General features: G+C 43.0%; 1 protein-coding gene across 1 annotated transcript; it reads left to right on the forward strand.

The window, feature by feature from the left end:
- Window positions 1-11,743: 11,743 nt before the first annotated feature.
- LOC117851025 (eukaryotic translation initiation factor 4B3) lies at window positions 11,744-15,663 on the forward strand. The gene is made up of 2 exons (XM_034732928.2): window positions 11,744-13,096; window positions 15,264-15,663. The coding sequence occupies exons 1-2, from the start codon at window positions 11,838-11,840 to the stop codon at window positions 15,298-15,300; spliced, it is 1,296 nt and encodes a 431-aa protein (XP_034588819.1). The 5' UTR covers window positions 11,744-11,837; the 3' UTR covers window positions 15,301-15,663.
- The last annotated feature ends 1,055 nt before the right edge of the window (window positions 15,664-16,718 follow it).

Genomic DNA, 16,718 nt, shown 5'->3' on the forward strand with positions numbered 1-16,718 from the left:
GCATGCAATCTTCCTAAATATATACTAGAACATGTTTGGGAGTGTTTTTGGGCATTCGGTTCCGGTACGAAAAATGATGCAAAAACCGGTGCATTTCGGCACCCGAATGCACTATTTTCGGGTAGCGAAACTCGGTTCGATTTTTTCGCAACGAACGCATGCAATCTTCCTAATTATACCCTAGAACATGTTTGGGAGTGTTTTTGGGTATTCGGTTCTGGCACGAAAAATGATGCAAAACGGGTGCATTTCGGCACCTGAATGCACTATTTCCGGGTAGCGAAACTCGGGTGGATTTTTTCGCAACGAACGCATCCTATCTACCTAATTATACCCTAGAACATGTTTGGGAGTGTTTTTGAGCATTCGGTTCCGGCACGAAAAACGATGCAAAACGGGTGCATTTCGGCACCCGAATGCACTATTTCCGGGTAGCGAAACTCGGGTGGATTTTTTCGCAACGAACGCATCCAATCTACCTAATTATACACTCCAACATGTTTGGGAGTGTTTTTGAGCATTCGGTTCCGGCACGAAAAACGATGCAAAACGGGTGCATTTCGGCACCCGAATGCACTATTGCCGGGTAGCGAAACTTGGGTAGATTTTTTCGCAACGAACGCATGCAATCTTCCTAAATATACACTAGAACATGTTTGGCAGTAATTTTGGGCATTCGGTTCCGGCACGAAAAATGATGCAAAACGGGTGCATTTCGGCACCCGAATGCACTATTGCCGGGTAGCGAAACTCGGGTGGATTTTTTCGCAACGAACGCATGCAATCTTCCTAAATATACACTAGAACGTGTTTGGGAGTGTTTTTGGGCATTCGGTTCCGGCACGAAAAATGATGCAAAACGGGTGCATTTCGGCACCCGAATGCACTATTGCCGGGTAGCGAAACTCGGGTGGATTTTTTCGCAACGAACGCATGCAATCTTCCTAAATATACACTTGAACATGTTTGGGAGTGTTTTTGGGCATTCGGTTCCGGCACGAAAAATGATGCAAAACGGGTGCATTTCGGCACCCGAATGTACTATTTCCGGGTAGCGAAACTCGGGTGGATTTTTTCGCAACGAACACATGCAATCTTCCTAATTAGACCCTAGAACATGTTCGGGAGTGTTTTTGAGCATTCGGTTCCGGCATGAAAAACGATGCAAAACGGGTGCATTTCGGCACCCGAATGCACTATTGTCGGGTAGCGATACTCGGGTGGAGTTTTTCGCAACGAACGCATCCAATCTACCTAATTATACCCTAGAACATGTTTGGGAGTGTTTTTGAGCATTCGGTTCCGGCACGAAAAACGATGCAAAACGGGTGCATTTCGGCACCCGAATGCACTATTTCCGGGTAGCGAAACTCGGGTGGATTTTTTCGCAACGAACACATGCAATCTTCCTAATTAGACCCTAGAACATGTTCGGGAGTGTTTTTGAGCATTCGGTTCCGGCATGAAAAACGATGCAAAACGGGTGCATTTCGGCACCCGAATGCACTATTGTCGGGTAGCGATACTCGGGTGGAGTTTTTCGCAACGAACGCATCCAATCTACCTAATTATACCCTAGAACATGTTTGGGAGTGTTTTTGAGCATTCGGTTCCGGCACGAAAAACGATGCAAAACGGGTGCATTTCGGCACCCGAATGCACTATTTCCGGGTAGCGAAACTCGGGTGGATTTTCTCGCAACGAACGCATCCAATCTACCTAATTATACACTACAACATGTTTGGGAGTGTTTTTGACCATTCGGTTCCGGCACGAAAAACGATGCAGAACGGGTGCATTTTGGCACCCGAATGCACTATTGCCGGGTAGCGAAACACGGGTGGATTTTTTCGCAACTAACGCATGCAATCTTCCTAAATATATACTAGAACATGTTTGGGAGTGTTTTTGGTCATTCGGTTCCGGTTCGAAAAATGATGCAAAAACCGGTGCATTTCGGCACCCGAATGCACTATTTTCAGGTAGCGAAATTCGGTTCGATTTTTTCGCAACGAACGCATGCAATCTTCCTAATTATACCCTAGAACATGTTTGGGAGTGTTTTTGGGTATTCGGTTCTGGCACGAAAAATGATGCAAAACGGGTGCATTTCGGCACCTGAATGCACTATTTCCGGGTAGCGAAACTCGGGTGGATTTTTTCGCAACGAACGCATCCTATCTACCTAATTATACCCTAGAACATGTTTGGGAGTGTTTTTGAGCATTCGGTTCCGGCACGAAAAACGATGCAAAACGGGTGCATTTCGGCACCCGAATGCACTATTTCCGGGTAGCGAAACTCGGGTGGATTTTTTCGCAACGAACGCATCCAATCTACCTAATTATACACTACAACATGTTTGGGAGTGTTTTTGAGCATTCGGTTCCGGCACGAAAAACGATGCAAAACGGGTGCATTTCGGCACCCGAATGCACTATTGCCGGGTAGCGAAACTCGGGTGGATTTTTTCGCAACGAACGCATGCAATCTTTGAAGATGTTTGGGACTGTTTTTGAGCATTCGGTTTTGAGCACGAAAAATGATGCAAAATGGGTGCATTTCGGCACCCGAATGCACTAATTCCGGGTAGCGAAACTCGGGTGGATTTTTTCGCAACGAACGCATGCAATCTTTGAAGATGTTTGGGACTGTTTTTGAGCATTCGGTTCCAGCACGAAAAATGATGCAAAACGGGTGCATTTCGGCACCCGAATGCACTAATTCCGGGTAGCGAAACTTGGGTGGATTTTTTCGCAACGAACGCATCCAATCTACCTAATTATACCCTAGAACATGTTTGGGAGTGTTTTTGAGCATTCGGTTCCGGCACGAAAAACGATGCAAAACGGGTGCATTTCGGCACCCGAATGCACTATTTCCGGGTAGCGAAACTCGGGTGGATTTTTTTGCAACGAACGCATGCAATCTTCCTAATTATACCCTAGAAGATGTTTGGGAGTGTTTTTGAGCATTCGGTTCCGGCACGAAAAATGATGCAAAACGGGTGCATTTCGGCACCCGAATGCACTATTTCCGGGTAGCGAAACTCGGGTGGATTTTTTCGCAACGAACGCATGCAATCTTTGAAGATGTTTGGGACTGTTTTTGAGCATTCGGTTCCAGCACGAAAAATGATGCAAAACGGGTGCATTTCGGCACCCGAATGCACTAATTCCGGGTAGCGAAACTCGGGTGGATTTTTTCGCAACGAACGCATCCAATCTACCTAATTAGACCCTAGAACATGTTTGGGAGTGTTTTTGGGCATTCGGTTCCGGCATGAAAAACGATGCAAAACGGGTGCATTTCGGCACCCGAATGCACTATTTTCGGGTAGCGTAACTAGGGTGGATTTTTTCGCAACGAACGCATGCAATCTTCCTAATTATACACTAGGGCATTCAAGTACTCCGTGGAATTCATATGAAGTCTATTTTCGTATGGATCGAGACTCATGTCCATATAAGCAAGATCTTTCTCAAATCACCTACCGCAATGATTTTATAAAATTTTACGAATCCCCCTTTCAACGACGAATACCTGTGATATCGGGGCGAGCGGCGGCAGATTGCGATAGGGGCAGAGCGCAGGGGTGGCAGCGGTGGCTAAACCCTACCAAGGGTGGGCGCCGCAAGCGACCTTGTAGTAAATGGGGAATGATGGGTTAGCACGAGTGACACAGCATTCCTACCCAACCTTGTTCTAGCCTATGGATATTCCGATCTTTGCAAACATCCAAAGCTAGACAAATAGTCAGGTAAGTCTACATTCAACAACAGGATGTTCTGGTGTTTGAAAATACACCGAATCGGATAAACAGCCAGCCAAATGGGCGTTCGAAGATTTTGAAAGACGTCACATGATGTTCTGGTGTTTGACAATACACTGAACCGAATTAATAGCAAGCCAAATGGGTGTTTGAAGATTTTCAAAGATGTCAAAGGATGTTCTGGTGTTTGACAATACACCGAGCCAGATCAATAACTAGCTAAGTGTGCTTTCGAACATATTAAGATGCGTCAAAAGGATTTTCCCACAACTACTAGGATAAAAGCTCTACATGCACATATCGGTTCATATCTTATAGAGTAAAGTGTATGGCCGGTCCTTAAACTTGTCTGGCTATGTCACTTAGGTCCCCGTACTCTCAAAATGCATATCTATCTACCTAAACTTGGGCTCAGTCCTTAAACTTGTCTGGCTATGTCACTTAGGTCCCCGTACTCTCAAAATGCATATCTATCTACCTAAACTTGGGCTCAGGTGTCACTTAGGTCCATGTACTCTCAAAATGCATACCTTACTTCTTAAACTTGACTTCGGGTGTGATATAGGTCCTTAAACTCTTGAAATGCAGTGTCATCCCACTAATAGAACATGATAAGATCAAAATTTATGCTTTCAAACAAGCCATTACTTTCATTGGCATATTTTTTGACTTGTTTTATTGCCCTACAGCTTCTCCTAATATTCATCCAGTAATTTATCTTATAAACCCCTAATTTTATTTTAGTAAGTGCAACTACGAGTTATTCAAATTTGAACAATCTTTCAAGAATAATACTCCCTACGTTCATGTTTATAAGATGCACAAGCATATCAAGATTCAAAGTTTACAATCTTTGACCAATAATTTAGCCAATAATTTTTTATTTTTTAATATAAATTTGATATGGTTGGATTTGTAATCAAATATACTCTCCGATGATTATAAGTCTATAGCCATAAATAATAAAATATAAGATAACCGAATGGTCAAATTTAATTTGGGAGATCGTGCCATGGCATACCACGCCTTATAAATAGGAACGGAGGGAGTAGAGCACACCGGCCATGCGCACCTAGCAAGTTAAGATATTGCCTACAAAGTGAAAGATCATCAATCTTTTTGGATTCAACACATCAATATTATCCACACACGTTGAGCTGAAATCCACTTTATTTGGCATAATTAAATTATATCTATGTAAAAAATAAGTTTTAATCAATTCATTTGAGATTTCAATGCTTTTAGAGTATATGGACCTAGATGACATCCAAAGCCAAGTTTAGGGAGTTAGATCTGCATCTTGAGAGTATAGGGTCCTAAATGACACCCGAGCCCAAGTTTAGTGAGAAAAATATGCATTTTGAGAGTACGGGGACCTAAGTGACACAGCCGAACAAGTTTAAGGACCGACCATGCATTTTACTCTATCGTATACAACAAGTTCAGATCGGATCGACTAAAATATTAACTGATTTCACTTGCTAGTCCTCGTCACTGTCAGGTACACGATTTTCACCTTCATCATGGTATTGCCAAATAGTTTCATCCTCCTCCTCATCATTAGAATTGAATTCATCCAAATATCCATGCTTTGCTGGCGAATGGAAGTAACTTGATCTGCTAGAACGACAGTCCACTCCTCGTCAAGAATAGACACCAGAGCCTCCGGACCATCACCAATACTATCATCACCACATTCTTCAATTTCATCATCTTGCTATGTAAGTACCATGCTACTGGGTGATATGTCCTGCTCATTTTCATTAAAGATCCACAAATTCTTGTGCTCAATTTTTTTGCACCACTCTCCATGGATCTTGTAGCAGGGTGTCTAGCAAGTAGAACATCTTTGTTGCCTATTCAGCAAAAATGTAGGGATCATTTTTGTACCAGTACCTTCCTGTATTGATGCTTGTGAAGTACCCATCCTTTCTAATCCTCAGTTCCCTCTTCGCCCCTCCCAGATCATACCAATCACACTGGAATAATACAATAGTTCGATTTATGCCACACCCTGATGAGTTTAACTGCAGCTCAATAATTTCTTTTAGACAACCATAAAACTCAAATGGCTCACTATTATGAAAGCCTATAGTCATAATCCCACTGTTCTGTGTCTTTCTATTTTCCTCTCAACCATGTGTGTGGTACCGGACACCGCCAACAAGGCATGCTGAATATTTTCATCCTTGCTTGTCTGATAAAGCTGATAATGCATATAGGTCCTTGAAGACCTCTCCTTCAGGCATATTTTCAATCTATACAACAAAACCAAAGTTTTATATATAAGTCCTCGCCAGCTAATATAAGTTTGTTCTGAAAAAGTAGAAAACTTACATGCGATTTAAAACATCGGGCAAATTCTTTTTGAATTCTACAATCAATAACCTGGTCCGACACACCTTTCGCTTTTCACTGATCCCTATATATCCTACAAAAATACATCCATCGGAAAATTAGACCGAAATAATTGTAGTACAATAATTGCATGACAAATTACATACCCGATATATGGCTCAACCTCTTCGCAATTGCTTTGCACATACCAAACCAGTTTGTCGTAATCTGAATCAAGGAACAAAGTCTTCGCTGCTCCAAGTACATCAACATTGTGCTAGAAATATGATAAATCGCCTTTTCCTAACAAATCAACATTCTCTTTGTTCTTGCTCTCTTGATTGAATTGTGTGTCAAACATCATCATTCGCGAAGTACCTTGAGCAAAATGTCAAGCACTCATTAGCAACATATGCTTCTACAATGGATCCTTCAGGCCTAGCCATGTTTCTCACGAAATGCCTCATTGTGCATAGGCTTCTTTCGACGAGATAAACCATCCATATTATACTGGGCCTCATAGGATTGTTTCCTCAGGTAAATGGACAGCCAAGTGCACTATAACATCAAAGAAGGTAGGAGGGAAAATTTTCTCAAGCTTGCACAAAATTATTGGAATATCTGTTTTCAGTTTGTTCAAAACATCCAACTTCAGAGTTTTGCAACATAGTTGCCAAAATAAGTTTTCTAATTTCAAAATAGCTGAGTATATCTCTTTATCCATTAAACCTTGAAGGGAAGTAGGAAAAATCCTTTGTTGTAGGATATGATAATCATGAGTTTTTAGTCTTTGGAGTTTGCATCTATCAGCGGCAATACATCTTGATAATTTAGAAGCATATCCATCTGGGAACTTCACGTGACTTATAAAATCACAGAATACCTTCTGTTTGTTTTTACCCATTGTATATGGAGCTTCTGGCATTTTGCATGAGTGTCCTTCCATAGTATTTTGCATGTGTAGATGTGGTCTATTGCCCATCTCTTCCAAATCAATCCTAGCATTAATCATGTCCTTTGTCTTCCCAGCAAGTTTTAGCAATGTTCCAATAAGGTTTTTGCATATGTTTTTCTCAATGTGCATGACATCAAGATTATGTGGTAGCTTCAGAGTTGTCCAATACGGCAAGTCAAACAAACAAACCCTTTGGCTCCAACAATGTTCTGGATTTTTGCTTCCTTTTCTGACCTTGAAGAGGCTTTCTTGGTTTAACATCTTTAACCTTCTCCAGTTACTGCAGAAGCTCCTCAGTAGTAAATTGCTCTGGCCTCTCTTAGTTTTTAGTATTACCATCAAAGTTTGCTTTCTTTCTTCTCCATGGATGGTCAATTGGAAGGAAATGACGATGGCCAATGTAACATATCTTGTTCTTCAATCTCCTTGAGCAAGGATCCTTGTCACAATGCACATAGGCATAATAACGTTTCGTGACTCACCCCGCCAATGTGCTCAATGCTGGATAATCATGTATGCACCATATAACCGCATCACACAGTTTAAAGGGTTTATAGAACAAGCATCGTATGCATCGACACCCTTTTAAAGGTCCAACAACTCATCTACAACAGGTTGCAAGAAGACATAAAAAATTCCTTTGATGGAGAACTCAGCCCAGGGATCAATAATGCCATCATGAAGTTTGATTCTTCCATGTATACCCATGGTGGCATGTTATACTGCACAAGAAATACTAGCCACATACTATATGAGTTGGTCATGTTGCCAAATAGATTGAAACCATCGGTTGCAAGGCCAAATCTAATGTTCCTAGCACCTTTTACAGATTCCGGCCAAGTTCGATCGAAGTCTTTCCATGCCTCACCATCAGCTGGATGGCTAAGCACATTGTCCACCAATTTTCGCTTCAACTTGTGCCATTGTGCATCCTTTGTGGTTTTTGATGAAAGAAACATCCTCTTCAGCCTTGAAACTAGTGTAAAATGCCTCAATACCTTCTAAGGAATGCACTTCATGGTGTCTGCATCTTTTCATTTTGAATCCGCTTCACAACACACTAGGCACACATCATGTTTCGCTAGTGTCTTGCGAAATAATACACAATTATTATTGCAAATATGGATATAATCATAGCCCAGTCTCATGGCATGTATGTACTTGGTGCATCATCATAAGATGTCGGAACACATGCGTCCGGAAAAGCAACGGACAACACCTTCAGAATCGCATTGAATGCGACATTGCTGATCAGATAGAAAGACTTGATATGAAGTAACTTCACAACAAATAAAAATTATGTATATGTAGATCCCGATGACACCTTATGTTTTAGATGATCCTTTATACATTCTAACATTTTCCCTTAAAGCTCTTTAGCGTCGCACATGTCGGCTATCATTTCAAAAAGTCCATCTTTTGTGCCTTCATCCTCCTCCATATCTATTGGTATATTTAATGATCACGAATAAATCCACAAGTGCATGGATATACGGTTGTAGCATTTCACCTAAGAGTATTTCCAAGGGTATCGTATTTCCCAAAGGAAGGTTGATAGGTCAAAAGAGTTTACTATGTATATGAGTATACCATAGATGGATAGAGACAATACTCAATGCAAGGGTAAGATAGATAGATAGATAGCATGACACACACATGATTCATCTCAAGACAACTAAGCTAGGGAGAAGGGCTAAGAGTTAGTTCTAGGTTCATATGTACTTCCTATATATAGCACAGATCATATAAGCATAACATACATACACATTGTATAGAACTCAGACCTATGCACCCAAGCACACATGGGGGAGACAGTACTCATACTGGTTCCGCCTAGCAAAGTTATTCCTAATTTACAAACTCCTACAGCGTACCTGAACGTGGAGGATTACAAAGAACCAACAGGGATGTCACCACTTGCGGCCTACCTCTACGGCCCGTGGGGCAAACTCATATCCAATAAAGCTAAGCAATCCAAGCACCATGCTTGCATTGTTAACAACACTCCAGCCGACCTGAGCTATTGTGACAAGGGCTGAAACCGCCATAGATATGGCCATTGAACCAATGCTGTAGCATATATCAACTAAGTTATACAAGGAATATATGCACATAGAGTATTTACTGAAGCATGTTCTCAAGGCATACATGGGCGTATATAAGCCTATACTATGATAGCAAGGGTATATGACTAGCATACGATCGTATAAGCCTAGCACATCAATATAGCAAGGGTATATATCTAACTCATGCATATAAGAACCAATCACAACACTATATAAAGAAGATATATACTTTGAATAGAATAAAGTCAACCTAGGAATAAAAGATACAAGATCCATACCCTAAATTCCAAGGAGACCTGGAACCTAAAGTAGAGCTACTCTAGCCTAACTCCACTAACTTGGAAACTATGAGGGAGAGAGTGAATCACTAGTTGTGTGTGTCCTAGAATGGAGCCTGTCCCCTCATATTTATAGGATCCAAGAGGCGGTTCTGTGAGGGAATCTTCAGAGAATATCCCTTAACCAACCTAAACCGTCACCACGTGGAAGCTGGAGTCGAGAGGGGACAAGGGTGGTTCGGTCGAACCCTTGGTTCGGCCGACCCCCTGTGATTTCTTGGGAGGTCTCAATGGCGGTTGTGTGTGTTCTCCGGTGGATTGAGGCGGCTGTGGTAGTTTGTGGGTCCTTCAATCCATGGGATGCACATGTGGCAACCTCCCATTGGTCAGAAGCGTGTTTCTTGGATCCATAGAGTGTGCTTTCTCCATCCTTTTGCACTTTTTCACCTGCAACTAAATATTCTCCAAGGATAAGTGGAACTGCATTATTTGAAACCAAATATGCGTGTAAGAAATGTCAATCCTCCTTTATTCTTGAGTATATTGACGATCATATTTAGTACTTAATGACCGTCAACAATACCCGATATGTATTCATTTTCCTGAACCATTTCCTAATCACCATCTTCCAGCATGATTGCATTACCCTCAACCCCCTCATCCGCTAGAATTGCAATTTTCTCAACCCTATTATCCTGCAGAACTGGATTTTCATGAACCCTATTATCCTGCAGATTTGCATTATCCTGAACCCCATCCTCAAATGTTTCTCCATGATGGATCCACCTAGTGTAGGTGGTTGCCATCCCATTCCTAAGTAAGTGCATACGCACCTCTTGTATATTTGAAGTAAATCGATTCAGGCATCGACGACACGAGCATAAAATTTTTTCATCCTCAAAGTATCTACTCTTAACAAATTCCATGAAATCTTTGACCCCTTTCTTAGCTCAAGGGTAAATAGTTGACAACCATGTAGCTAATGTCTATCCATCTGTCAAATGCTCATTGTTTAGCTTTTGAATAAAGTAGTAGGTTGGAAGTGCCTTACACTGAATGATCATAATACAAAATGAAATGTAGGCAAATTCAACTCAACATTACAGACCAGATTGACTTGTCATCGCAGGAAGCACCAGATCTGTGCTGTCGTAGGACTGAGTCACCGCGGGGAGCTGCAGATCTCCGCCGGAGTGCTCCATCCTAGTCGCTTTCTCTCTGTTCTTCTTTTTCCCTATCGTGGGAGCGCGACAGTGGTAAACAAGTTTTTGGCTGTAGCGCTGGCTTTTCTGCCGCCAAGTCTACACTCGCCTGAAACTTACCTTACATGTGGGACCCGGTTGCGGTAAAGACTTCCCATTCGATCAGTAACAGGTTCGATCCACGGGAGGAGCACGTTTTTGTTTTTATTTTACCGGCCTATTTATCAGCTTAAACTTACATGTGAAACCCTAGTTGATTTATGATGTTTTCGCGGATCTTCTATCGTCACAAAACCATCATGTAACAGCGAGTGATATTTTCTTTTTGTCTTGGGTGGAAACTTTTATGATGATTCGTAACTTTGTCACTAAATTTGTTTAGGTGTAAAATTTTATGACATTTTCAGCCAGAAACGTCATAAATCTATAACGAGAACAAATGTGTCAAATTTTTTTTGTCATAGACCAGAAGATTTCTCATAGTGTATGCCTGATGCTCGAATGTGCTGTAATCATGATTCAAAAGCCAGACAGACACTTATGACAGCTAGTGTATCCACATTGCTTAGATGTTAACATATTGACGATGTGTTTATTAGCATATGTTGTGATTTTGTGGTGAATTTGTCATATACCATGCATGTCTTTTATCACCTTTTATTGCTTTCTGTTTACCTGTATTTGATTGTTCAAATGGTAGAGCGCGCATTGCGCGCCAAATGTTCTGTTCTCTTTGTTCCTATTTATTAAGCGTGGTACAACATGACACAGTCTTCCAAATTAGATTTTGACAATTCATTTATCTTATACTATATTGTTTATTATGATTATAAATACATTTGATACAAATCAAACCATGTTACATTTATATAAAAAATAAAAAATTGATGGTGAAATTATTGATCAAAATTTGAATCTTGATACCTTGCGCACCTTATAAATAGATTCATATGTACGGAGTAAATCCGACCCGGAATCGGCTGCACGCAGCAGCAGTGCAACAGGAAGCAGGAACCGGAGGCGCCGGCGAGCCCGATCCTGACCTGTCCAAGATCCTTTTCGTTTCCGTCCCGGACTGAACAGCCCACGGGCCCCCAGTCCATAGTATAAACCCTAGTCACCTCGCCCGCCGCCCTCTCACGTCTCACCCTAGACAATCCCCAAATCCGCCAAGCGCAAACGCACGCTACCAACCAACGCGAGAGCGCACCACCACCGCACGCAGCCATGGCCGTCGCCTCCGCGTGGTCCAAGCCCGGCTCTTGGGCCCTCGCCGCCGAGGAGCAGGATGAGCTCCCCCCCCCGCCGCCGCCCGTCGTCCCCGCCGCCGACTTCCCCGACCTCGCCACCGCCGCCACCACCAAGGTCCCCAAGAAGAAGAAGGCCCAGTCTATGCCTCTTTCCGATTTCAACTCCGGCAAGTTCGTCACGCGCGCATCCCGCGGGCCTGGCCCCGAGGTGACGACCTTCGATCTCCCCACGGGTCCCCGCGAGCGCACCGAGGAGGAGCTGGCCAACACGCGGGGCTTCGGGGCCGGGCGGTGGGGCGGCGCCGGAGGAGGCCCCCGCGGTTCCGACGAGCCGCGCCGCGGCGGATCTGACCGCGAGGACTTCGGCCCGTCGCGCGCCGACGAGGCGGATGACTGGGGCGCCGGCAAGAAGCCCTTGGAGAGGAGGGCTATGGGAGGATTCGGCTGGGACTCCTCAGCGTCGCGTGCCGATGACGTCAATGACTGGGTCTCCACCAAGAGGACCGCACCAGCCCCGTTTCCCGAGCGAAGGGAGCGCGGCGGCGGCGGTTTCGGAGGCGACTCTATCTCGCGCGCTGACGACTCCGCGAGTTGGGTCTCTAATAAAAGCTATTCTGCGCCACCGCCCCTGCCTGCTGACGGCCGGAGGGGTGGGCCAGTTTGGGGCTTCAACAGGGATGGTGGTCCGGATGCTGATTCTTGGGGCAGGAGGAGGGAGGAGATGAGCAATGGTGGGGACAGCAACCTTGGCCGGCCCCGTCTCAATTTGCAGAAGCGGACCTTGCCGCTTGCCAATGGCACTGACGGAGAGAAGCCGGAGGATAATAATAAAGAGGATGATAAGGAGGAGCAGCGACCCAGGAGCAGGTCATCGAACCCATTTGGCACAGCCCGCCCGCGTGAGGAGGTCCTTGCTGCAAAGGGGGAGGACTGGAGGAAGGAAGAGCCTATAGTGGAGAAGCTAGAGATTCAACCAAGAACCAGATCTTCCAACCCATTTGGAGCTGCTCGCCCACGTGAGGAGGTTCTTGCTGAGAAGGGGGAGGACTGGAGGAAGATTGATGAGAAACTTGAGGCGATGAAGGTGTGGGAGGCACCACTGGAGAGGAGGTCCTTTGGGAGGAGGGGTTCACCACTTGCAGGAGAGGAGAATGACAATGCTCAACTACCTGAAGCCCGTGCTAAGAGCTTGGAAAAGCCCAATGCAGTTGAAGCTGCAAAAGAATCTGAAGAAGGGTCTGGCAATCTATCTCATCCCTCTAAACTTTGATTTGATCCAATTTTTCATCTTGTGCATAACTAGCATGGTTGGTCATGACCTACTTTTTTTGTTTTTAGATTACGTTCCAGAATCTTGCTTCTTATTATTCAGTTAAATACTTCATTAGGTGGTCATTGTTGATCCTAGCTGGTGTTGTTTTGGTCCAAGCTGTCCTTGAGATTATATGGGGGGATAAAACAAGTTCAGCATGTTCTATTTGCATATGCTCTTTGTTTTATGAACATATAGGTTGTCATCAATTGCTTACATATGGCCTTTAAGTGGGATATCAGTTAAGATGCTGGAAGTTTTCTTCAGACACATTAGTGAACAAGTTGCATTCACACGAAAAATAACGATTATTCTGCTCATGGTTGGCATTTTTTTTTTGCTGAGGAAAGCTATTAATCTTATGAAATATTGATATGATCTATGGTTGTGAGGTAGAATCTTCATGATCTAACTTTAGTTGCATGACTGTTTGCTTTATTCAAAGAGTATTATGATGTTTATCTACATGGTACTGAGATTAATGTGGATTCCTCCAAAAGCTGAAAATCTTAAAAGAAACAAAAAAAGATGGTCTGCTTGCGTTGTTTCCTAGGCTTAAAATGCTGTGAGGAACAAGCATGGACGTAAATGTGAGGGTTTAGATAATGTGTTAAATACCACTTCTCAAGTAGCATTAACTGAGCAAACATCTCTCTGACTTCTGTTTCCTGTTAGCATATACGATTATTGGACTAGGAGCTGTTATACAGTCTTCAATCCTTGAAATCAGGAAGTTATGTTTAGTTGGTGTTGTAATGTACCTTTCTAGTATTCTTTTGCATCATACGACATATAGAACACCTGATGGTGTGCTTCTTCTTTTAATGTGAACTACATTCATATTGTTTGATTGTCAAGCTTGTAGATGGGAGTTGCAGATGTCGGTGTAGGATGGGTGCAAACATAGTTTTAGTATCATGATAACCATTTGGGAAAAGTAGTGTACTGTAACTTTTTTTTGACCTCAAGTACCCTCTGTTACATGGTTTCATCTTTTAGTCATCATACACAATGTTACTGATACCATTGTACCGGAAGCTAAATCACCAACTTATTCCCTCCATCCCAAATTACTATTCGTTTTAGCTTTTCTAGATTCTTAGTTTTTGCTATGCACCTAGATATATAGTATGTCTAAATACGTAGCAGAAGTCATGTACCTAGAACAGCCAAAACGAATAGTAATTTGGGACGGAGGGACTACTATCTTACCAAAATTTTCATAGTAAAATTTGCAAGTGGCATAGTGAATAGTACAAGTGAACCTCGAATTTTGAATCTGGGAGAAGGCAAGTCGCAACAGTCTTCTTGTGCTAGTTCTTGTTAAAATTAGGTATACTAAGGGCGTGTTTGTTTGAGTTGCAGCTTTTGAGCTTTTCTAAAAAGCTGCTGCTGGCTTTTCCAACACTAGCTTTTAGAAGATGTGATTAGCTTTCTAAGATCAAAAAGCTACGAAAAACTTGTAAACTAAGCTTTCTAGCTTTTCATATAAACTTAGCTTTTCTGGGCTTCCAACTTTTTGGAAGCTATACGAGAAGTTCGCTGTTTGTTTGAGCTTCTGGCTTTTCACGTTAAGAAACTGCCAGGAAGCTCAAACAAACAGTCCCTAACTGTTGGAAGAAAAATAACCGTGTCCATGATATTACTTGTTTGTATTTTTGTTACATTAATTTAGGCAACAACACAGCAATATTTGTGTTTCGTGTCGTTTTAAGTTGTGCTGGGTCACATCTTTTGCTTTAAGCAGTGAAGCTGTCAAATATGTCATACTCATTTGGGGCCTCGTGAATAAGCGCTGGCTTTATTCTCCTGTTCCATGTGAGACAACAAATTATTTGTGGTCTAAGCTGACTGCTTTTATTTTTCAACAATAGATGTCCCCCAAATTACTTTGTTCCTGGGTGTTGGAAGTGGTTCATGATTACAAGTCGGTTGGTGCCATGATGCATTATCTGACATGCTAAAGTTTATTGATTTTCCTTGTAGTTTGCATATGATTTGTTTGTCTGTTTCTGCATTTGAACTTTCGTTGGATGTACATATTTCTTTGGACAATCTCTAATGGAGCAAAAATTCAATTTTCAATTGCAGATTTGAAACGACCAATGGGAGTGCGCTGGCAAATTAATCCAATGCAAGGCCACGTTTCACTGGCATTTTGCAACCTGATGGTTAAAAGAATTCATCTACTAAATATATTAGCTTGTTTAATTTTGTTACTCGTGTGCGGCAGCAGTTGTAACAGAGTCAATTTTGGGTCTGTAATTCTTTGTTCTAGCAGCTGGTAATCTGGAGAAAATATTGTGTCGTAAGTTTTGATCGGGTGTTGCGTCGTAAGTGTCACCGGAGTAGTGTTATTTATTGTTAAATTGCGTTGCAATGTTGAGTTGTTGACCTGGTGATAATGTCTGGAAGTTGTTTAAAATAGTTTTTGGTGACTCTTCCAGGACCCCTTTGAAATTTAAACATAGTGTTCACATTGTTGAAGGAATTTTCTATCTTAATGTCAGAACGTAGTTATTTTTACATATTTTTAGCGGGATTAAATCCTGGCTCACCATAGTATGCGCGTTTGATTAGCCTACCCGCGGTTTTTGCCCCGGTCCAATCACGGTGGAGTCCACTAACCCAACCCGATATTCGATCCATCACCCAATAGGCGTGGAAACAATCCTCGCGACCTGCAGGTCACGTTGCGGAGGCGGCTGCGGGGGCGAGCGCACAAGCAACGCTACGTGGGCGGCGCGTCTCGCATAGGCATCTACGATGGCGGAGCGGAGCGCTACACCTTTGCACCACTATATTTAAACTACTATATTTAATCTGTTCCTCTCGCCTTAGCCATCGTGATCAAGGGTTCTTGATTTTGGGGATTCAGTAGATTTGGATAGCAGAGTGGTGCTCCCCCTCCGGTGGAGCGCCACACCTTTGCACCACTATATTTAATCTGTTCCTCTCGCCTCAGCCATTGTGACCAAGGGTTCTTGATTTTAGGAATTTAGTAGATTTGGGATGGGTAGCGAGCTGTGCTGATAGGAACTCGCTAGGGTTAATTCCTGATCTTTTGTGAGATAGCATGGGATAACTCGATTGGTGGATGCAGACAACATTCACAGTCCGACTACAACCTTCCAAAAATGCTTCGCCTTAATAACCGATGCACCATCTCCAATGGCTGCCGCGATCTTGTGGAGCGCGTCACCCGGCCACTAGGGCACTCGTCCTATAAACAATCGAAGAATTAGCAAGAACAAATATAACAAGTACTTACTAGATGATGATGAAGGTTTCAAACTCAATCTCAATAATGATGGGTTCCGAGGACAAGAAGATGGGTGGCTGATCCAGCACGCGCGCTTACAAGCAAGTAGCAAAAGCTAAACTTAATCTAAACAAAACCTAACTATTCTTGGTGGTAGCTAAGGGGTATATCAAGGTGGGAGGACGACCACCAGGGTGTTGAGGTCGTGCTCCAATCCTAGGACGCGTCCCTAATGGACCCGACTTGATACACGGCCCATTGGCCCAAAAATAAGGCGACGCAGC

This window comes from Setaria viridis, chromosome 1, assembly GCF_005286985.2.
Source record: "Setaria viridis chromosome 1, Setaria_viridis_v4.0, whole genome shotgun sequence".
In the NCBI taxonomy this organism is placed as follows: Eukaryota; Viridiplantae; Streptophyta; class Magnoliopsida; order Poales; family Poaceae; genus Setaria; species Setaria viridis.

Coding starts and splice junctions, on each gene's coding strand:
- LOC117851025 (XM_034732928.2), top strand. CDS start 11,838: ATGGCCGTCGCCTCCGCGTGGTCCAAGCCCGGCTCTTGGGCCCTCGCC. Junction 13,097..15,263: donor GCAAAAGAATCTGAAGAAGG/GTCTGGCAATCT, acceptor TTTCAATTGCAG/ATTTGAAACGACCAATGGGA.